At 40.9% G+C, this 24,039-nt stretch overlaps 1 protein-coding gene across 1 annotated transcript in view; it reads left to right on the top strand.

Moving 5' to 3' along the window:
- LOC148346849 (transcription factor COE3-like) overlaps nucleotides 1–23,657 on the top strand; it is a 27,395-nt gene extending 3,738 nt beyond the window's left edge. Inside the window, exons 3-17 of the mRNA XM_088323031.1 lie at nucleotides 1,771–1,927; nucleotides 4,374–4,437; nucleotides 4,499–4,554; nucleotides 6,129–6,202; nucleotides 6,284–6,352; nucleotides 9,564–9,645; nucleotides 9,758–9,875; nucleotides 14,536–14,669; nucleotides 14,730–14,856; nucleotides 14,927–15,015; nucleotides 17,646–17,711; nucleotides 17,770–17,893; nucleotides 19,342–19,524; nucleotides 19,596–19,757; nucleotides 23,117–23,657. Of these exons, the coding sequence (XP_088179157.1) occupies nucleotides 1,771–1,927; nucleotides 4,374–4,437; nucleotides 4,499–4,554; nucleotides 6,129–6,202; nucleotides 6,284–6,352; nucleotides 9,564–9,645; nucleotides 9,758–9,875; nucleotides 14,536–14,669; nucleotides 14,730–14,856; nucleotides 14,927–15,015; nucleotides 17,646–17,711; nucleotides 17,770–17,893; nucleotides 19,342–19,524; nucleotides 19,596–19,757; nucleotides 23,117–23,133 (1,522 nt within the window). The 3' untranslated portion in view covers nucleotides 23,134–23,657. The remainder of the gene's footprint in view (nucleotides 1–1,770; nucleotides 1,928–4,373; nucleotides 4,438–4,498; nucleotides 4,555–6,128; nucleotides 6,203–6,283; nucleotides 6,353–9,563; nucleotides 9,646–9,757; nucleotides 9,876–14,535; nucleotides 14,670–14,729; nucleotides 14,857–14,926; nucleotides 15,016–17,645; nucleotides 17,712–17,769; nucleotides 17,894–19,341; nucleotides 19,525–19,595; nucleotides 19,758–23,116) is intronic.
- Nucleotides 23,658–24,039: the final 382 nt, after the last annotated feature.

Below are 24,039 nucleotides of genomic sequence, written 5' to 3'. Positions count from 1 at the left end.
ATTTATTATCTGTCAATGTATATTATATTATTATTATTATATTGTTAATTATTATTATTACTTCATTGTTATTTTTGTTTGGGTAAAAATGCAGTTCCCATTCGCCGATTGCGTCGCATGTGTCACATTCTATCTTAGTGGCGGAAGAGATTTCATTTAGACAAAGACACACTTTCTTTTCCGTACGTCTCCATCTCTGAGGAGGAGACAAAATTTGACTGCCCTTGGGATTCATTTCTTATTTGCGGTCCAAATGTTTTGTGTCATGATTACTATTTGGAACACCTGTGGCGGCTTGATTGGCACCAACAACCCGGACAAGCTGATTGGTGGCCACACCCTTCTTAAGCCCCTGACTTCAGTTCAAACTTTGTCAGATTGTTATGAGCTGTTGTGTTTCACTCAGTGAGCGTTCCCGTCCGACTCCGTCCTTGTTAAAACCTGTTTCCTGCCTGATTTCCGTTTTTTTCGGCCCGTTTCTGAACCTGACTACGCCTGTTTTGCCTGCCGCCTGCCTACGGCTACTATTACGAACTTTCACATCGCCTCTGATCTCCAGCCCTGGTCAAACGACTTGCCATTCCCGCCGTCTTCTTCCGACACGGAAGTGTCACTCCTGTCTTGCTCGTTCCCGCTCTCCGCCAGTCCTCGGATCAAGCAATCAAGCAGGCCTTACTATCACTCTATTTAAATAAAATCTGAGAAACGCATGCTATTGAGTGCTGTGTCCGTTCTGGTCTGGGACAGAAGCCGGACAGGACCGATACGTGCAGCTGACGAGCAAGAATCTCCGGGAGCGCATCTAACCTTTCTTGGTGGCGCTGAAGCCATTCCTGTTGCTGATCTAGCATTTGTTGTTGTTTCTGGACTTGTGTACTTGTGGTTTGTTGAACTGCGCCTTCAGCCCATTGTAAACGCTGCAAGGCGGAAGGAGGCTCCGCGTTACTTTGATCTGCACTCGAAGAATCGCGTGCTGAGTCTTTTGGTCAGATCGCTCTGTCACAGACCAGAACGGACACAGGACTCAATTGCATGCGTTACTCACATTTTATTGAAAGAGAGTGTATTTTGTTTTGCTTCTGCTTTCACAAATTGATACCAGCAAAGAAGATTGTATAGGAAGCCAATGTTGTTCTTTTTTTAAACATATTTTTCCTCATTCTTGTTTGTTTTCTTGACTATTATGCACCGTCATTGTCACTATTGGCCAATGTTGGCGGTCTTTGATTTACCACACCTTTTGGGGTGTGTCCTCTTTTTGGAACCTAGGAGAGCTAATAAAAAAGAAAATGCTCAGGAGAGGATGTTTTAAATGGATTGGAACTTTTGCATCCTTAGAGGTTTTTTGTTTTTTTTTAGAGTCTTCCCCTGTTTTCCTTACAAGCTCAAAATTTCTTGATGCCTTATCTCCTTATTTTAAACCAGGGGTGGGGAACCTCTTGCTCGCAGGCCATGTATGGCTCTATCTTGCACTATTGTTTGCTGTATTCCTAAATGCAAGATCAGTGCATATCCAGGACAACGCTAAGTCTCAATCGGGTTCGGTCTAATATATACAGGGCACAGTCCTAGCTCTAGTTTACAGTCAAGGTGTCACACCCACGCACCCTATTTTGGCTGTACATCGCTAAAGAATAATTTAAATGGAAGCTCATTAAACAATGTGTGTTCTCTGTTCAGACATGTAATGGTGAAAACCCACAAAACAAACTACAAAACTCCAGAAAGCACCCAAAGTAATTTAATTGGGTGTGTGTTTGTATTCTCCAGTGGGATGGGCTTGGCTCGGGCCCACTTTGAAAAGCAGCCGCCATCCAACTTGAGGAAATCCAATTTCTTCCACTTGGTCTTGGCGCTTTACGACAGGCAAGGGCACCCCGTGGAAATTGAGCGCGGCGTATTCCTGGACTTTGTCGAGAAGGACAAGGTGAGAAAAGAACGATCCGCACGAGTACCCCCTACACACATAGACACAACCAGCGTTTTAAAAGAACATGCCAATACCTTTTTAATCAGTGTAACAGCTTATTAATATAATTTAGAAACCCCACTGTCGTTACTACTTGGTTACGTTTCTCTACTACTTTCCATGAATTATAGTATCTTCTAAACGTTGAGTCCAGTAGGAAAACCTCTCAAATAGGGCTGCATGATTAAACTAAAAACTAATCGATGTCATGATGTAAGATACTGCAACTGTGTATCTGCAAAGCACTGTTTTTTTTTTAAGGATTAACAGTTCCCGTTTTTAATTCATGTACTGATTAGCCAAAAAGAATTGTCACTTTTCGTGATTTAACAGCGCCGTCTAAGAAGAAGCAAGTTTTAATGGCACCAGCCAATAAAGGCGAGGCAAAGTTTGCAAATGTGTGTGCACAACTTTGATAGGCTAGTGTGAGCTCTCAGTCAAACAGCCGGTGCTGCCTGGATTAAACTTGGGCGGCGTCTAAAGGGAGAGCTAACAGCTACACTAAAAACTCTTAAGCCACCACTGCCGAACATGGCTAGTCATCAACGCCAAATCCATTTCCCATGAAACGGACGACTTGGAGCTATTACTCGCGAAAAATTGCTTTTAATCATATTTCAATCATCACAAAGACCTTGCAGAAGTCTCGGTTACCCGATGCTAGCATGTAGCTAGCCAGCCTCTCTCTAAATAGCTTTCTTACACTGAAAGGAATAGCCCTCCAATTTCGTTGTCATTTTGTATAATGACAATAAAGACCATTTTTTCAGCTGCAAATCTGTTTTCATTTGTAGATCTATAGTTATTTTGTTACAGTCGTATACTCTGAGTCTCTTAGAACATTATCTCGAGATGTTTATCTTTACCTCTGAAATACAACTGAATACAGTATTGGTAGCGCCGCTCGGGCACAGAATTAGAGAACGCTGAAATTCCCATAATGTAGATAAGCTCCCTACCGTGTATAGTCGCTTCAAAGCCGAATTTAGAACTATAAAATAAAATACTGAAATCAGGACGTTTGGTTATATGCGCAATAATGGTTGTGTGTCAAGCACCCATAAAGCTCTGAACCTAAAATCGCCCCTGACTGTAACTAGTTACTTTTCTTAAGTAACGCGACCAACATTGCACACAACACACACTTACCTGCAGCCTAAGATTGGGCCTAAAAATTTCAGCCTCACCCGACCAGAGTCGTGGCTTTATAAACCCGAACCCGCCAAAATCCGATGGATTAACTTAATTTGATAAACTAGCTTGGAATAAACCGGAAATTTTAATTTGCCGCGAAAGTAAACACTAAGCTTTACTCCAGCTGTGCGTACTTCAGCGCCAAACTGTGCGTTTCCGGTGAACTACACAGCTTGGGGTTTACTTGGAGCCGAGTCCTTCAAATGAAGTCTGCACTGCAATTGCAGGGCCTAAATGAGTGCCGAAGTGCGCAACTCGGCGAAGTGCAGCGAAAAAAAAGTAAAACTGAACAAAATTCAGTACAAGCTGCAAATAGTAAAACATTTGGCCAAGAAGCGAAAAGCTTGTAAGCTATTTGCAAGAAGCAGAAATGACGTCTAACGTGAGGGAGGTGGAAGGAGGAAGCCGCGCATCTTTTCCCCAACACAAAGGAGGCAAATTTCAATGGAATTAGTGATTCTGAGTGAGACTGATTGTTTGGTAAGCATTTCCTTTACTAGATAGATAGATAGATAGATAGATAGATAGATAGATAGATAGATAGATAGATAGATAGATAGATACTTTGTTCATCCCCGAAGGGATATTCACATTTCCAGCAGCATCCCTGAGCTGAGAACAATCGAGAACAATCGAAAATAACACGGGAGCTGCTGGAGTGGCTGCCATTCGTGACGGCGCCGGAAGAAAAGATTCAATTTGAATCATGTACAAACAAACAAACAATTGAATCATGTACAAACAAACAAACAAAATATTCATGTTTCAATAAGTGGAGTGTTAATAAAATGGGGGGAAAATAATTTCTGATACTGATATAACCAGGTAAAACTAATTTTAAGTTACCTGTCCAAATGAATGTTGTGCCATCTCACCTTTCCCACTCTCTCTCCTCTCACCTTTCCCACTCTCTCTCTTGCAGTTGACTTGCTGCTGCTCGCTCCTGAAACTAATACTTACCTCTTTAAAAGTCAAAGAATATGAATTTTAAAAAAAATGAACCTAAAAAGGGTTAGACATACAGTACTTTTTTTTTTTTGCAAAGAATATGTTGGACTAATAGCTAATTACTTGAGAAAAAGTAAGCGAATGGTGTGTAAATCCTCCGAAATTCGAGCCGGGTTCAGGTCGGGGACTGGCCCTAGGTCCAAGATCTTACCTCTACTGCAGCCACATTCCCCCTTGACTGAGTTTTTGTGCGAGCTTGTAGGAACCCGCCAGGGAAAAAACCAACAACGGGATCCACTACAAGCTGCAGCTGCTCTACAACAACGGTAAGCCGCTTTTCATACTCGGCTAGCAACGTGCAAACGCTGCCTACTCCTATGTGTGCAGGAGTGCGAACGCAACAGGACCTTTACATCCGTCTCATTGATTCCGTCAGCAAACAGGTGAGCGCTTGATCACTAATTTTGCCAAATGGGTCATTTGAGTCGCAGTGACGTGATAAAATATATTTGTGTAAAAATGGGCCTAAAGCTTTTTTTTTTTTTTTTCTTGTATGCTTAACTGCCCCTTTATACCATAGGATGCACTGATATGTATGCAGGATAAATTAGTTTTAATTGAATAACTCTGACTGTAGCACAAGTGCACTAAAATGCTTTGTCGCCAGTCATGTTTGGTTGACTTCTGTCACAAATATAAGTAAGAAAAATCCAATACATTTATGGTTTTTCATCATTTCTGTAGAGCCTTCATAATAATAATTCTCACCTAATGTCAGTTTCAGTTATAAACACATTGTTCATGTTTAAATTCTCAAAAAAATGTTGTGTAAACTGTCTCTCTAGTTACTTTGATTTCTAGGACCGGAACGGAAACAGGACACAATTGGCGTTACATTTCTCACAAGTTTTATTAACAGAAAGAGAAAGGCTGCGCACACAATCCGGTGTTCGCTGGACGCGGGAAGCAAGTCGCTCTCGCACTCGGATTGTGATCCGAACACAGAAGTGGATCTTCCGTGGCGGTGTCAGGGGACGAAAAAACTGGTTGGTAGGGACTGGGCGTGGTCGGGGTCGGAAGCGAGTCATAAGCCAGGACAAGTAGACGTAGTCGGGATCAAGAATGGGTCGTAAGCCGGGACGGGATAGCAGACGTGGTCGGGATTAAAACAGGTCATACGGGAGCAAAATCAAGACAGGCGGGAGTCAGGGTCGAAAAAGGCTTGCCTTCTATTAACAGAGTTTCGCAGACGGACTGACAACAGGAGAGTGATAGGTCTGGGTTTAAATAGGGACAGGGAGCCAATCAGACAGCGGTTGGCGCCAAATGAGCGGGCACAGGTGATTCACATCGGTAATCATGAGAGTTATTCTTTTTGTGTGTTTTTTTCTTTTTCTTCATGTTTTGCCATTTTTGCTTTATTTTCCTCCTTTTTTAAGTTATTCATAATATTACATAATGAATGGTAATATATGGACTAAAGCAACAAAAACAACTTAGAGAGCTGTTTGGGACCCAAAAGAGCTTCTTTGTAGTGTGCCGAGACGAAAACAAAGTTCTCTAAAAATAGTCGGAATTCCCATCTCTTCAAATTGTACTCCGGTCAAAAACGTCACTGCGATGTTTTGTATTTGCACAGAAAATGTCAAATTCTTTGACGTACGACTTATTTTTAAAGTAACGTAAATAGTTACTTTCCCGGTTTATATAGAATAATTCAGTTATCAACTCAGTTAGTTTTTGAAATAAGTAGTGAGTAACTGTAATTACTTTTTTAAAGTAATGCGCTTTTATTAGTTTAATAGTATATAAAGAGAAGGTTGTAGTCTGCTGCCATTTACTGATATGGATGATTAATGGAAAAAAGCAAATATACTGAACAAAGGCATGCTTTTCAAAAAAGATAAAAATGTGGAAATTTACTGCGGCACACTAGACAATTTCGCACGGCACTCTAGTGTGCCACAACATACTGGTTGAAAAACACAGCTCTAAGAGTACGACGTTTGTGTGGCAGGCCATCATCTACGAGGGCCAGGACAAGAATCCTGAGATGTGTCGTGTGCTGCTGACCCACGAGATCATGTGCAGGTATGCAAAACCCCTTCGCTTCTTTTGCCACTCACCAGCCATCGTTGACCCAGACATCGTTTTGCTTGTTTTGGCCGCCAGCCGCTGCTGCGAGAAGAAGAGCTGCGGGAACAGAAACGAGACACCGTCCGACCCCGTCGTTATCGACAGGTCAGCCTTTGCACAAAAAGCACATTCAAATAACCAGTGTTTATTTAACACAGGGTTTGTAGGGTGCTTGAAATCTGAAACGATTGAATTTTAATGCGTTTTCAAGGTCAGGAAAATAATTGGATTTTGGGTGAAGTGCTTGAAATTGCTTGAAATTCTAGCCATGTTTCTCAACAGACCATGAATTAAACGGAGAAATATAAAAATGGCTTAAAAATGTTGCAGACGGAAGCTGTTAAATGAAGTAGTTTGTCATTGCCCCCATCAGGTGTATTAGTAGTCTAAGTGTACTTTTATCTTGTTTGAAGCTAATTTAAGTATTTGTATTCAGCTTTAAGCTGTTAAATGTGTTTTTAAAAGATGGTTTAAATGTATTTTTTTATATTTCTTAATTATTGTGTTGTTGTTTTTTTCGATCTGCAACCTCAGTGGAACTGTTTAATGCTAGGCTTAAATCACACTTATAGTTTATGAATGATCATGTTGATGATGTCTGTGTATTGTCTGTTGATGCCCTTGTGACAACTATTGTAGCCTAGTCATACTGGAGGGGGAATTACCTCATGTGCGACCACTTCTCAAGGTTTCTTCATTTCCTCATGCTGAGGTTTTTGTTTTTTCCCTTGCCCTCATGGCACGTTTTAGATCAGGGGATATGGTGTAATAATAGTCTGTAGTCTGTTGTCTGTACAGCCCTTTGCTAAGTCCTTGTGATTAAAGGTGTCACAAATAAACATGACTTGACTTGACTAGGAAATGATGTTGTGATCGAATGCTTTCCATGGTGACGATAACAGGCATGTTTGATACAAAACAAAACAAATTGAGAGAGCAGCAAACATTAATACAATGGTGCACAGAAACCCAGTTTCGTTCTCTATGCCCCATTCAGCAGCTGTTAAGGTTTGGAGTTTTCTGGTTCTTTTTCCTGCCTGCAGTGCTCGGTCCATTTATTGATTCACACCAGATATTCTATTAATGGTATAGAAAAACTGGAAGTTTGGCCTTGAAAATACTTAAAAATGCTTGAATTTTGCAATTAAAAGGGTGTGCGGACTTTGTTAACCCCAGTGAACGTATACTCCTTTTTACTCCTTTAACGAATCTGTTCCGGGCGGAACACATTTGATGAGATGGGGGCATGGTAAACCCCGGATTCTATTTTTTTTTTGTATTTGTTAGTGTTGCTTGAAAATAGTGGAAGTGAGAAAATGCCTGTTTCAAGTGTAGTCCAAACACCAAATCAAAACCCCCAAAAGATTAAAAACGTTTATTCAAACATATTTAAGAAATCTACGTTCCTGCACTTGCTTCATAAAGGAGCTTGACTGGCTGCATTGACGACGCAGGCCAGGAGATGGGGGCAAGGAGTAAAAAACGTCCGAATTCCATACAGCTCCTTCAAGAGTCTATTTTTTCGACACTGGAAATTTACTTTACTCCGACCAATGTTGCATTTACTCTAAAATGAAAATGTGAGAGTGACAGTGAAAACCTACATGAACTCTATGTTGTTTCACCAACACTGGAGGCCAGTCTGGTCCCGTTTATTCTGTCCATTGTTGGAAGAACACGAGAGGAGTTTAAACACTTTAAAAGTGGTCTATTTAACTTTAAAAATATTGTATCTGCAGATGTCATCTTCTGGCTGAAATAATCATTGCAGCTCCTTTTGTTGCACGTGCAAGTATGTGAAATTCTTAAGGGCCACAATAAACATAGTTTTGGGGATTTGGGTTGGCATTTGAACTGTGTTTGAAACAGTCCTTTTCTTAATTTCACAATTTTCATCTTACAATTAAAGAAAACCATGACCACATGTGATATAACTCTGTCCTCCAACAACCCCCCCAGCCTCCTTCCCTTCAGTGTAATGCACTTTGTGACCGGAATACCAATGATAAAAGTAAGATAAAAGCAGATAGACGCATTGGGAAGATAAATATAAATGCTCTTTGAACTCAGTTGGTCATTGTAACACTTAATAGAGAAAATGTTTAATTTTAAATATTCTAAGGACACCTCAAACGATGCACCACACCTTTAAAATTTGCCTCAAAAGAAAATAAATAGAAGAAAATATGTGAATCAACCTGTGGAAGCATCTGTGAGGCCTTCATATTTCTTGGATTGTGCCATCTTGACATCTTGTGAACTAGCCCAGGCAAGACACTCTATATACATTTTGTCTTTTTGGCCATGCTCAGGCCTTTGAAGTCGCGGGCTAAAGAACTCAGGGTAAGCCAGGCTGCCATGCTATTCATTAAAACGGGAGGGAACTGTGTCTTGTTCTGACCAGAAAAAAATTAATTAGGCGCAGAGGAAAGTAAATATATATAAAGGCTCTTGGAAGTCAGTTGGGCTGTTACGACCAGAACAGAGACAGGACCCACTTGCGTATGTTTCTCTCAGTTTTATTGGGAAGAAGGGAAAGGATTGCACACACGATCCGGTGATCGCTGGACGCTGGTCACGGGGAGCAGGTCGCTCTGAATGCGGAAGTGGCACTTCTGTGGCGAGCGATGGTGGTGTCGGGAGCGGAAAAACAGGTCAGTAGAGCAAAAAACGTGGTCGAGATCAGCAACGAGTCAAAAACCAGGAGAGGAGAGTAGACGTGGTCAAGATCGAAAAACGGGTTGAAGCCGGGAAACAGACAGGAGCCAAAACAGGAGTGAGTCAGGGTCGAAAACCTTGCCTAGAGTAAACTGAGGTTCGCAGATGGACTGACCACAGAGGACAGATAGGAGTGAGTTTAAATAGTGACAGGGAGCCAATCAGAATCCGAGGCAGTTGGCGCCAAACGAGCAGGCACAGATGCTTCACATCAGTAATCATGACATGGGCATAGTTTACACATAATAAAGAATATATATATAATACATATATACATATATTCATATATACATATATATATATATATATATATATATATATATATATATATATATATATACATATAATATATAATGTATAATATATATGTGTGTGTGCGTGTGTATATATAGTGTATATATCTATTTTTTTTAATGACACCTCAAACTGTACACCACACCTTTAACAATGCATATATAATTAGGAAAATTTAGTGTGACGGGGAGGAAAAAAGGGAATTTTATTTCATTTTTGTACACTGAATGTTTTACATAGCACTTTGAATGTCAATTAATTGATTTTAAAATTCCAGCCTGTGTGGTACTAATTTCGTTTGCAGATTCTTCCTAAAGTTTTTCCTCAAGTGCAACCAAAACTGCCTGAAAAATGCTGGTAACCCGCGAGACATGAGGCGCTTCCAGGTGACTTCCCGCAGCAGATCAGCAGGCTTTACCTTTTCATTTACACGCCTTCCTGGATTTCACCGCCTTCCGTCCCCACCCTTGCCCAAATGATGGCGGTGTGTGTCCGCAGGTAGCGGTGTCCACCACGGCCAACGTGGACGGTCATGTTCTGGCCGTGTCAGATAACATGTTTGTGCACAACAACTCCAAGCACGGACGGCGGGCTCGGAGACTGGACCCGTCCGAGGGTAGGTGAAAATGTTACTGCATTTATGTAGCCCAGGAGATAATATATATTTCTTGAGTAGTGTTTCATTGATCTGCACCATGCAAACGTGATTGCAGCACATGTAAAGCCAAAATATAACTCATCTGCAAGTGGTTATGTCCAGTATATTTGGAAGATCATTTTTAACTATGGTTTACAGTCAAGTGTCACACCAACAAACCCAGTTTTGGCTGTAAATCGCAAAATAATCCTTTATATGGAATCTCATTGAAAAGCCATAAAACAAACTTTAACCTAAAACAAACGTTTTACCCAGAGGATCTAGCAAGACATCTACAGCAATTGGATCAGGTGAGAGGTAGGAACAGGCGGAGCTATACACAGGGCGCGATCCCTGCTATAGTGCTTTTAAAATATTGGCCCCCTTTTTTCTCAGCTCGGCCAACTGACTCCAGTATAATAAATGAGCAATAGGGATGGTAAAACTTTGTAAGCACAGTGGGTTTCTGTAAGAAGAATGGAATGTGGGAGGCAAAGCCATCTTTTGACCTTGGCGGTGCTTGCCTCTGAACACCTAGTGAAATCATAAAAAAACACACTTATTAAGTATACTATAAAAATAAAGATATAAGAGTACAAACGTATAAGAGTATATAAAAATACTAGAGTATAAATGGTATATTTAAACCATAATTTCCCTTACACGTGCTCTTTGATGGGATTGGAGTTCTGGAGAATGGACAGCATTATGAAGACCAAAGAACACACCAGGCAGGTCCAAGACCATCAAATCTTTAGGAGATGTTTTGTAATGAAGAATGGACCGATATTTCTGTCTCAAGATGTGCAAAACGTATACACGGATAGACAGAAAGACTTGTGGCTGTGATCGCAGCAAAAGGGGGCCATTAGTTTCCCAATGCCTACTTTATAAACGTTTTTATTTGTTACCACAATATAAAATGTTGAATAAGTTTAGTTTCTTTCACGATTGTGTCTCACTGTTTGTCGAGTCTTAAAAAATATTTTGTGTTTTTTCATCAATCAATTCTAAGGTTTAAAGATGGCAATATGTCAAAAACGTTAAGTGGTTTGGTTACTTTGAGCATCTGTTGGGCTAAAGGGTCAAGTCAAGTCAAGTCAAGTCATTTTTTTTTTGTATAGCCCTTAATCACAAAGAGTCTCAGCAGTTTTTGAGAATAAGTCACGGCATTTAGATGGACCAATAACTAACATTTCGGTCTTTTCAGAGTTAAGACGCAAGAAATTGAGTGACATCCACTCTTTTATCTCAGTGAGGCAGGGGTCCAAATTTCCACAATTCAGTGAGACAGATTCCTCCAACGGAAGATATAGTTGAGTGTCATATGCGTAGCAGTGGAAACTAATATTATACTTGCGAATAACATCACCTAATGGAAGCATATAAATGCTGAAAAGAAGGGGGCCAAGTACTGAACCCTGTGGAACACCACAGGTAACACTAAAGGGTTCAGATGGACGGTTCCTGAGAGACCAATCCATTTTTCCAACCGTTCTAGTAAGATATTATGATCCACTGTGTCAAAAGCAGCACTAAGGTCCAGAAGCAGCAAAAGTGATGAAGCGCCAGAGTCAGTGTTCCCTCTAAGGTGCGCGTGTGCGCAATTGCGCACTGTTCGCACATTCTCAGCGCACAAGGGTCCTAAATGGCTCTTCAGGTTGTTTTTGCTTCTTTAATCCCAACACTACCAACTATTGTGTAAAATTGAGCACAAAATGACTTAAAGGAAGGGGGAATAGAACAAAAAAGAAAAAAATACCAAAATGAAAAAGTAGTTAAAAGCTGAGAAAAAAAGAAACAAAAGGAAGAGAAAAAAAGAAGGAAACATTTAGAAAAAAGCCAGAAAAAAAGTAAAGAAAGAAATGTAGGAAAAAAGTAAATAGAGAACAAAAAGAAAAAAGTAACAGCTCGGAAAAAATAAACACAATGAGAATTTTTTTAAAGGAATTTAAAAAAAAAGTAGGAAAAAAAACACGGAAAAAAGAAGAAAAAGTTTGTGTTGCATTCAAATAATTTCCAATTATATCAAGTGAATCTTGTTGCCAACATTGTACCTCTACTAAAAATTTGATTAAGTACAGTTCTGTATCTTAGAACCGATTAAATAAGCCCCCAAAAATGTTAATACTATGCGACAAAATATATCAGGAAATAAAAAGAAATGGATATCTTGTGAAAGAATTGTAAGAACAAACAACGTTTGTAGGCTGTACAACCTTTGCAATAGTACATGAGTCAATTCAATCAAAAGAGAAAAATAATTTTGCATTGCCGGAAACTCAGCAAAATGTAACTTGAAGTTTTGGACATGTTTGATAATTAATTATCTTGCCACACTTGGGATTATGGTTGCTCACTGTTGTTTCAAGCGTTGCTCACCGACTTTGTGTTAACGCTCAGACCCATGGAAAATTAGAGGGAACATTGGCAGTAAGAGATCATTGGTTACCTTGATCAGATCTGTCTCAGTAGAGTGGTTAGCCCTGACTCCTGATTGCATTGATTCAAAAAGATTGTTCTCGGATATGAAATCATTCAGTTGCTGTGCCACTACTTTTTCAAATACTTTAGAAATAAATGGTAGGTTTGACACAGGTCTATAATTACATAAGCTTTGTGGATCAAGGTTGGGTCGTTTCAGTGTAGGTTTAATAACAGCGGACTTAAAAGCCACTGGAACTACACCTGAGGAGAGTGATATGTTTATAATATTTAGAACTGAAGGTCCAAGGACCCCAAAAAGACCTTTACTAAGCGAACCCGGAAGCAGGTCGAACAGGCAAGTCGTCGGTTTAGCCGTATTCACCACCGGTTTAAGATTATTGAGTGATAGTTCACTAAATCGGGACAAATTCCCTGGACAGCCACCATGTCGTGCATCTATAGATTTCAGCCCTTCAATATGTGATGTATTAACACTGTCTTTAGAAAATTCTTCCTGTATGCATTGAATCTTCTTATTAAAGAAGACAATAAAGTCATGGGCTGAATGGGTAGAACTATCTGGGATAATCTGTTGCCTTGTAAGCGATGCCACAGTGTCGAAAAGGATTTTGGGGTTGTTCTATTGTGACGCAATCACCCTCGAAATGTAGGCTGATTTTGCAGAGGCAAGGGCCGCTTTATACTTTAACAAGCTGTCACACCAGGTTTGTTGGAAAACCTCAAGTTTGGTAGCACCATTTTCTTTCAGATTTCCTGCATTCTTGTTTAAGGGATCTAGTTTCACCAGTAAACCAAGGCGTGCGTCTTTTAGGTCGGGATTTAAGCCGTTTGGGCCCTGCTGAATCCAGGACACTAGTCAGGGTAGCATTAAACTTATTCATGAGTGAGTCGATAGAGCCTTTGTATGAATGAAAGGACGCCACTGCTCCTGAAAGAAGATCAGAGAGCTCAGAAACTGGGCCAGTGCTTATATTGCGTCCGCTAAGTCCTTCAGCTTTTTTAGTACTACATTTAGCTAGCACCCCGAATATGAGTAAATAATGATCAGAAATAACGGTAGTACACGGTAACACCGTCATGTTTGAGGTTGATACTCCTCGAGTCAGAACCAAGTCTAGCGTGTTTCCATCTTTATGAGTTGGCAAATCAACCAGTTGATTCAAACCAATTGTATCAATAAGAGACCGAAACGCAACAGTAAGTGAACTGAGTGGGGAGTTCATATGAATGTTAAAGTCCCCCATAATTATTATTTTGTCTGCACAGGTTACTAGGTCAGACAAAAGTTCAGAGAATTCATCTAGGAAAGCTGCGTATGGCCGTGGTGCTTGATAAATAGTTACTACATAAATTGACAATAGAGAGGGGCGCATAATAAGAGCCTCGAACGCCTTATGATTATTAGAGGTACGAGGAGTAAATTTGAGGGTTTTTTCAGAAATTGGAGCGACACCGCCACCCTTCTTCGAAGAGCGTGCTACATGGCTGCTCACGTAGTCTTGAGGAGAAGCCTCATTTAATGGTAAAAACTCAAACCAAAGTAGCTCTAAGCTTTAAAAACGTTGGTGACACCAGCAATATTCTGATATCTACCTACCGACCGACCGACCGACCTACCGACCGACCGACCGACCGACCGACCGACCGACCGACCTACCTACCTACCTACCTACCTACCTACCTACCTACCTACCTACCTACCTACCTTGGTCATATCCCTCAAGAGGGGTGACCGACAGCAAGACAAACACATACAATAACAAAGAAAATAAAAGGGGAAAATATAGCAAAAATACACACAAACATTTTTGGACCATGGCCAACCCAAATACCCAAACACCCAAACAGGTTAGGCACCTCGGCACCTAAGTTGGTCAGTCCCTCCAGATGGAACGGGACACAAGAAAGCGGCTATGTCATTCGGGTCAGGGTGACACAACACACTCTTCTGTTTAGCAGCAGGGCCTGACAGCTTTCACTGGTTTAACCCTGCCGCATCATACAGGTGGCAGGGCACCTTAGAACCCGTCCAACATTCCACTATCCTTTCACAACACCTCTCCACTCATTCCTATCACCAGCAAGAGCTCTAGCTTCCACTAAATTTAGACCTCTTTTTATATCTAGCGGTCAAATATTACACATTGTCCATTTCATTTGTTTTGTGTTTGGGGGGGTGGCTGTTCTGCAGCGGCATGTCCGTGCATTAAGGCCATCAGCCCTAGCGAGGGCTGGACTGCAGGTGGGGCCACCGTCATCCTCATCGGGGAGAACTTCTTCGACGGCCTCCAGGTTGTTTTCGGCAGCATGCTGGTGTGGAGCGAGGTAAGCTGAGCAAGCGTGCACCGAGCGAAGCTAACTGTTAACTGGCGCTAATTTACGTAGCTCATCACGCCACACGCCATTCGCGTGCAGATACCCCCTCGACACATCCCTGGAATGGTGGAGGTCACTCTGTCCTACAAGTCCAAGCACTTTTGCAAAGGGGCCCCAGGGCGCTTCGTCTACATCGGTAAACGGGGTCACCGCAGTGCTGCCGTCTCCGCCGACATCGGCAACTTTTGTTGATTTGTCGTCGGCAGCTTTGAACGAGCCTACCATCGATTACGGATTCCAGAGGTTACAGAAGGTCGTCCCTCGGCACTCCGGGGACCCTGAGAGGCTTCCCAAGGTAACACGCCAGCATATACATGTTTAGCACCTATGCATTAGGCCGGACTCATTTTAGCAACATGGAACAAAAAAACACTCTTACAAAGACCATGCCTGCATTGAAATATTAACATTTGTAAACTCATTGAAACATATTTATAATTCAAAATCAGTATTAAGAGGATATTTTAAGCCTTTTCTAAATTTGTGTAACTTTTTTTCAAGAAATTCTTGTTTTAATTTGGAAATCAAGGTATATGAATACATATATACACAAATAAGCGTATACATGACCGTATATAGTAATTCACATATCTAGGCTAAAATAATTAATTAAAAATCCTTTATGTATGGAAATATTTATAAAAGAACTAAAACAAGAAGCTTTAAAACTATAAAACGGTTCTAGAAATCCTAAAAGTGTCAGGACCAGAACGGAGACAGAACCCACTTGCGGACGTTTCTCTCAGTTTTATTGGGAAGAAGGGAAAGGATTGCACACACAATCCGGTGATCGCTGGTCGCAGGGTGCAGGTCGCTCTGAACGGGTAAGTGGCACTTCCGTGGCGAGCGATGGTGGTGTCGGGAGCGGAAAAAACAGGTCAGTAGCTGGGACAAGAGAGCAAAAAACGTGGTCATGATCAAAAAACGTGTTGAAGCCGGGAAACAGAGGCGAGCATTGTTCCCTCTGAGCTCCACGCTTGCGCAATTGCGCACTACCCAGACCTTCTTAGCACACAAGAAAATGTTTCAGTGCACTAAAACCAGGGCTCGAAATTGCAAAATTAATTCCCTAGCAAATTCAGCCAGAATTTAAGCTTCTTTAACTTCCTCAAGAACACCCAGGTGCTTTTTAAGAAATTTTGTGAAATTTGTATTCCCTTGAACAGCGCATCTTTGAGTTTTATTTTAAGTAAGTAAACACCGGTACCGGATCCTTAAATGTTCTCTGGTTGATTAATGATACTCAGCAAATACAGCTATATTGAGTGCTATGCGATTGACGCCTGGCTTTGGCGACATCCAGTCCACACATGTAAAAGTTCAAGTAGTTGTTTGATGCTATTTTTTATCATTTGCTTCTCTCAGCATTGCCTCTTGGGCCACATAAAGTAATGTGGTGAAATACCTCTTAGAGGCGCTTTCTAAGTCCATTGACAAACAGCAAAATTCAAAGAGGCAAATCAGAAAATCAGCGAGTGCACTTATGTGGCAAGAGATGAGATTGGCATCAACGCACACACGAACACACTGCTGTACACGCTGTCAATTGCTTTTGTGAAGACAAGCGTTCCTAAGAATCACGCTTTTGATTTCTTTCGGCCTTTTGGACACACAAATGTGTTTTCCATTATTCATATGCTAGTGCGGGGGTCGGTAACCTTTGGCTCACGAGCTGTATATGGATCGGTGATAACATTCTGATTGTACAGTTTTCTCCGCATCAATCTTTTTCCAGTGAGCTAATTTACAGGCTCGGTGCAAAGCAACTATAGTCATGCCAATTGTTTGGTCAAGTATTTAAACGGTACGGTTTTACCTGCAGTTTACAGTCAAGGTTTCACCCCAACAGACCATGTTTTGGCTATACATCGCTAAGAATCCTCTATATGGAAGCTCATTAAATAATGTATGGTCAAACTACAAACCCACACAAAAACTAATTACCCACAAATGCTAGCCAAGCACAGAGAACAAATTGATTGGGTAAGCGGGAGGGGTGGGCAGAGCTATGCAACACAGCACGCTCCCATCTCTTTCCCACACCCAACTGCACTGAAGGGTGATACATCCGTACATTTTTTGTTTGCAGCTTCGGCTAGTCTAAGCTTAAGCTGCATATTTCCCCAGGACAAGCCTTTTTACCATCTGTAGGTTACCAGGAGTGTCTCTGCATTTGTTAGGCGCTACAATATTTATGTTGAATGATTCAGTATACCATTGCCAACATTTATTACGTTAGTTATTTATAGGTAAAGTTAAAGAAGCTAAGCTCCAAAAGTTAACGTTACAACGAGCCCTTTAGACAACAGCTAACAATCCTGTATGATTACCAAAACACAAAACGCACATAAGAGGCCACTGGATTCCCAGTAAACAAAGTGTACAACTCAGTCAAAAGCTTCTGTTAGCTGGCTTTGGCCTAACGTTATAGATGTTAACTTAAGAAAAAAACTTTCTCTCCAGCAAAGTTACAATATGTATCCTCAAATACTATGTTGACCTACCTTAGAACAGATGTAGACATCTTTATTAACATTACCCACAATAAGTTGGAACTGTGGTCGACCGCAGAACCTTTTCTAACTTCTCTTTGTTTAGATACTGCTTGGGAAAGGATAAAAAATACACCCCATCGCCCAGCCTCTCAGGATACCTCACATTAGATTTGCATGTACTCCATGCACATCGTTCGACAATTTCCTAATGACAGAAAAAAAAAACACAAACAAACTGACAAACTGCAATGCATTTTCATGGACGTGGAAGCATAGATTGCGTTCCAGGAGGCCTCTCTTTCAGCCACCGGCGTGAGTGGCATAGACTTGATTGATTTTTCAATGTGCATGCCCCTCTCTCTTTTATCCTACGCTACAATTTACAGCTGGACCCTGTGATAAATAGGTGATATCACTTCCTGATTGACAGGAAGTGCTGCTGAAACGAGCGGCTGACATGGTGGAGGCATTGTACGGGATGCCTCCCAGCAACCAGGTGAGCTTCCCGCCCACATGGTGTGGCATGCACGACAACTCATCGTGGTTGCATACAGGAGCTGATCCTCAAGCGAGCCAGCGACAGGGCAGAAGCTCTGTATAGCGTCCCGCACAGCCACACCCAGATCACCTCACTGTCTGCCAATTCCTCCCATGTCTTGGGCCCCCTTGCCAACGACGGTGCGCAGGGTCTCTTTGCCGCCGGGCTTTGTGACCACAGATATCTATAGAAGACTAGATACGTCGGCACGCTGTAAAGCTTGCTAACTAGAATGCCTGCTTCATACCAGTCGGGTCTACCTCCCAGTTAATGTGACGCATGTACCTTGAAAATTAAACATAACTTGCTCATCTTAAAGCTGATTTTCATGCAGGTAACCTTTTTTGTCAATGTCAGCCCGTGTTGTTATTACGGAATTTTTTTTTTCAAAAAATAAAAACAGAAAAAGGCTTTTTAAAATCAAAAACGAACAATTTATTAAAGCAATTCATGAAAAATACACAAGTTACAAACAACTGCATTGAAATATTAACATTTGAAACTCATTAAAACCTAATTATAATTTAAAATCAGTATTAAGAGGATATTTTAAGCCTTTTTTTAATTTGTGTAACTTTTTTTCAAGAAATTATTGTTTTAATTCGGAAATCAAGGTATATGAATACGTCTATACACATATAAGCATATACATGACCGTACATAGTAACTCACATATCTAGGCTAAAAAAAAAAATTATAAATCCTTTGTGTATGGAAATATTTATAAAAGAACTAAAACACGAAGCGTTAAAACTATAAAACGGTTCTAGAAATCCTAAAAGTGTCAGGACCAGAACAGAGACAGGACCCACTTGCGTACGTTTCTCTTAGTTTTATTAAGAAGGAGGAAAAGGATTGCACACACGATCCTGTGATCGCTAAGCGCATGGAGCAGGTTGCTCTGAACTCGGACGTGGCACTCCCGTGGCGAGCGATGGTGGTGTCGGGAGCGGAAAAAACGGGTCAGTAGCCGGAACAGGAGAGAAAAAAACCTGGTCAAGATCAAAAAACGTGTTGAAGCCGGGAAACAGAGGGGAGCCAAAACAGGAGTGAATCAGGGTCGAAAAGCTCGCCTAGAATAAATTAAGGTTTGCAGACGGACTGACAACAGGTGACAGATAGACAAGGGTTTAAATAGTGACAGGGAGCCAATCAGAGTCCGAGGCAGTTGGCGCTAAATGAGCGGGCACAGGTGCTTCGCATCAGTAATCATGACGAAAAGAGGACTGTTACCAAGATTTTTGTCTGGACATCTACCTTGTAAATCAAAGTGAGTGAGTGCAGCCTTTTTTAAAAAAAAATATATTCAATGTCAGCCACCATGAGGCCCTGGAGCGACTGAATCTCTCAACCAGATTGAATCTTCCAAAAAATAGAGAGGAAAAAAACTTTTAACAATGAAAGGTTATTCCCGCTTTCCGGGACTCTGTGGTACACTGGGAGATTCTGATAATTTGACCCGACTAGTTTAGACCTCCAGTTGGAACGCAGCTTTAAGGGGCGTGTCCTATCTCGTCTTCTAAAGAAATCTGTTTTTGTGACATTGGACACCTACGCTGAGCCGCTCCTCTTCTGCTTCACCCGGCAGGTGGATACGCTCGGGCAGGTGGCGGCCAGCCGTCTCCCCGAGGGTATACCTCCAGCGTCGCCCCGCAGCAGAGTAATTGCGGTGACAGCAATTGCGTCAGCCCCTACACCAGCGCCCCCAACCTAGGGTTGGTGTCTTCACCAAACTTCCTCAACGGATCTGCCGGCAACTCGCCCTATGGCAGTGAGCCTCCGCCTGCCCACCGGCCCCCTCTGCTCCCTCCGTCCGTCACGTTTGTCTCTTTGTTCTTTCAGTCGTTGCGACCAGTCCTGCCACGGCGACGTCCAACTGTAACTCCGCACATGGCGTCTTTGCCTTCTCTGCAAGTATCAAGGCCAAGAGCGCCTTTGCTCCTGTACTGAGGCCCGCGTCCTCCACGCCACCCAACAACTGCGGCATCAGCGCCGGACTGCAAGGTGAGCTCACTCTTTTTTTACAAACTTGGGGCCTAGACCAGGGGTCAGTAACCCAAAATGTTGAAAGAGCCATATTAAACAAAGATAACAAGTAATTCATTTGTCTGGGGCTGCTAAAAAATAAAAGCTTTATATAAGCCTAATAATGAATGCAACATGTGCCGTGTGTATTTATATAAGCTACTTAAGCGTACCATTAAAAGAAATGACTATGTTTAATGAAACGCATCCTGTTTAGAATGATGTATCATGTGAGTACTCTCAAGTTATACCTCATTAGAACAGTGTTTTTCAACCAGTGTGCCGGGGCACACTAGTGTGCAGGGAGACCTTGTTTAGTGTACTTCTGGAATTTGCCCAATTTTATCTTTCCCAAAAATCAGGCCATTATTCAGTATTTGAATGAATTACTGTAATAGTCGTCCATATCCGTAGGTGGCTGTAGATTTTTATAAACTTTTTATATATTAATTATATGCTCATGAGGTAGCACATTACATTTAATAATTTGTTTAACCAAGCGGTTTAAGATTGCACTGTAAAAAATGAAAACATAAATAAAGCACATCATTCTTTTTTATTTTAAGTATTATTTTCTCCTTTTTATATACTAAGTATCTGCTTACGAGGTAGTACAGTGTAATATTTGACATAACTTCATTTTCAAATTTTTTCGACGGACGGTGTGCCTCGGAACTTTTTTATAAATAAAAGTGGGCCTTGGTTTAAAAAGGGTCAACCCTGCATTAAAACACTGCATTAGAAATGAATCATAATATGTTTAATTCATTTGATCAAATTAATGAAATGCAATAAAAGGTAATTTTGAGGATTCAGAAAAAAATGGGACTTTACACTTACCCATTCACAAACACACTCACACACCAATCAGGAGTCAGCCATGCAAGGTGCCTACCTGCTTATTGGGGGCATTAGGAATTCAGTGTCTTGCCCAAGGACACTTCGACATATAACACGGAGGAGCCGGGAATCAAACCTGAAATTTCTTGATCAAGACGAGCGCTCTACCTCCTGAGCTAATGCCGCCAAATTAATGCAGTTTCAATTTGATTTCTGTGCAAATGTGAACCACAAAAGCATCCTCTCCTCTCGCTGTTTTGATACTAAAAGCAGCCATCTTTGGGCCTTAGCAACCAAAAACAGTATCCCCAAGTGTTATTTAAAATATAAACTGACAAAAGCATCACCTAATAAAAACACCTCTTTGACCTGCTGCCTTCCGGCAAGCGCTACAGGTCACACAAAGCAAAAACAAACACTCAGAGACAGCCATTACCACCCTAAACAGACACCGCACAAAAAACTGAAAACTGTTGCAAAAAACTACCTCACACGAATGTAAAATGATACTCACGTACATGCTGACTGCACTATGTTTGTTCACTGCTCAAAACAGACACCGCACAAAAAAACTGAAAACTCGTGCCAACACTACCTCATACGAATATAATGGTACTCACATGTCTATGTTCTTGCACATGTCGACTGCACTACGCTTACTGCTCACCTTGCACAATGTCTGACCATTTCCTTTTTCTGCACTATGATGTCTATGTTTGCACCAATGCATATGCTGACTATTTTTTTGCACTATAATGACTTTGCACCAAATGCAATATTGCACAACCCTTACGATACCAACGGTATCACGATAACACTGTATGTAACATCCCACATGCCGACATTTCTTGTGTAAATACCATGTAAATTATAACTATAGCCTTATCCCCCTTGTTTTATAACCTTATCTTCTCTGTTCCTTTATCTTCTTAGCTCATACCTCACTGTGAATGTGTAAAACTGGAGTGTCATGCCCAATTTCATTGTCACAATATGTTAACCCATTTTGTAACAATGACAATAAAGGTATATTCTATTCTATTCTATTCTATTCGACTTTGTTACAAGAAGAATGCTTTTGACAACATTGTGCTCTTACCCGTTTAATTTGACTTCTGAGTTATAAGGAATGCAGTGTTGGATTTTGCATTGGATCCTTAAATTCCTGACTACAGGCTGCTACTTTTTCCTACATTTTAAACACTGCGACTTACAATACAATACGACCTTTATTTTTTGACTTTTCATCGCAAAGCGGATGCTTGTGAGGGTGTCGGCAGCGACTTGGGACGCACGCCAGCTACTGGCTAGTTAGAAACAGGGCCTAAATTGTGCATGTCAGTCACTCACTCAAGGGCGCTGGGTGAGAGAGAGAGGGGGCTGGGCTATCTGCGCAGAGAACTGGTGCTTTGATGAATTGGGGGAGGAGCTATATATCAGTGTCAGAGATAACGTCTGCCTGGACGCGTATATCTTTTACGTCGGGCATACAACTTACAAATCGCCTCTGGCTGACCACTTTTTTCAGAAAAAAAAGGAAATTATTTTTTCAAAAAAATCAAACGTTTGCTTTACTCCAATTTCAAAATCTTCGTTTGGTTTGGAAATTTCGGTTCATTTGGAAATTTGCAGACTCGGCAGCGGATCAAAACACTGCATCGAATAACTTCGTGGTTCCGGACTTTCCCGAGCGTTATAAGGTCGCCCATTTGCTTATCATTTTCCAAAGTAGACGCACAGAGAACACAAGAAAAATGGATAAGTGCTTAGGAATCGAGCCAAAACTTCAGCCCCAGAAGAAAGATTTAAAAAAGCTCACAAAATTGATGACGCTACAAAACGTAAAAGTACATTAAAAGCATCGTGGAAGAGGAGTTCACCTGGCTTGTAGCAGACAACACAACGCAAACATTGCATGAATGAAGATGAGTAAATACAGGTACATAGTGATGGCAGATGGAAAACAGCGATGTCATATACATGCAATGAATGTTATAAGTAGATTTATAATAAACTTAAATTTAAAGTGTTGTTCTGTCATATATTCTGATTATCGATCCTTAATACTTTGCAACAATGGCTATTTTTGTGATTAGTCATCGTCTTGCATTTCAAGTTGTGAAAAATGGGGCAGGCAACCTCATGGCTGGGCAGGCAACTTTTCAGAGTTGTCTGCCCTGGTGTCCGCTAACTTTTTGTCACGAGTTTCAGACACTGTATATATCAATCCTATTCATTTACTTTGTTAGGATCAATTGTATCAATATTTGGATTGATCTGCCCGCCACTACTAAATGGTGGTGAGCGGAGTCATCTTTAAAAGCTTTGAAGATTTTAAGTCATTTATCTTTGTCAAGTGATTTCATATGATTGCAATTATAGTCAATGAAAGAAAGTTTGGCATTGTTAAAAAAAATGCTTAAGTCTCTTCATGTTGGAAGCCTGACGGGCTCCTGCACAACTTTTTGTCAAAATGTTTTGTGTGTGCTGTCTTGCAGCATCTGGCCTGGTGTAAAGAGCCTTCTCGTGGTGGTAGAAGAGGAGTGGGACTGCCTTGGACAGAGTCCCTCCCTCCCCGTCAATCCCTGGCTTTTTCTTCGTCTTGCTGCCTCAGCTAACTCATCTCGACATGCCTGTGTCCATGATAGAAAATAGTGTTTGTGAATAGCGTACAAAGTGCAGTTAACTTGTTTTAGTTTATGTGGAGACTGATATATTTACTCTTATCATAACATTAGTTAGTCAAACAAGCGTGTGTGTTTTTGATTGGGAGAGAGCTTAAAAAGTATGCTAAAGTGGAAGTCATTAGCTGTTACCATAACATTAGTCTGTCAAGCTTGCTCTAAAACAGGAGTGGCCACACTTTTCACTTCGCCAGCTTCATTGAAATTTTGATGCACTTTTTATTTTAAGCCGTGTTGGTTGTATTGACATTTTTATTTATTTTTGGAAAAAAAAAAAAATAACATGAGGCTATTTAAGTTTTTATGTACCCTTCTACAACTAGCAACTTGCTAAGCCTAATTTTATTTCCTGCACTGTTTGTTTTTGCTTTAAGTGAAAGATTAGTCATAATAGTTGTGTTAAAATTTTAATGTATTTCCTGCTAAATGTTTCAGAGCGCTATTAAAGTTTTATTTGAATTTTCTACAAACATTCTTTCTTTCTTGTTGCATTATAACAAATCTTACACCATTTATTAAGATGCTACAGCTAATAAATATATGCTCAAATTATCGGTTATCGGCTTCCTCTTAACACTTTTAATCAGTATCGGAATTGGCACTGAAAACCCCATATCGGTTGATACCTACTGTACATCTCTCCTTTGTATCTGGGTGGGTGTATATGTGCGTGTATCGTTTTGTATCCCAAAAAACGTTTTGTACATTTAATTGTGGATTTGAGAAAATTTAAAAAA

This window comes from Urocampus carinirostris, chromosome 19 (assembly GCF_059441175.1).
Source record: "Urocampus carinirostris isolate Australia breed hairy pipefish chromosome 19, RoL_Ucar_1.0, whole genome shotgun sequence".
In the NCBI taxonomy this organism is placed as follows: Eukaryota; Metazoa; Chordata; class Actinopteri; order Syngnathiformes; family Syngnathidae; genus Urocampus; species Urocampus carinirostris.
This window is presented reverse-complemented; position numbering and strand designations above follow the sequence as displayed.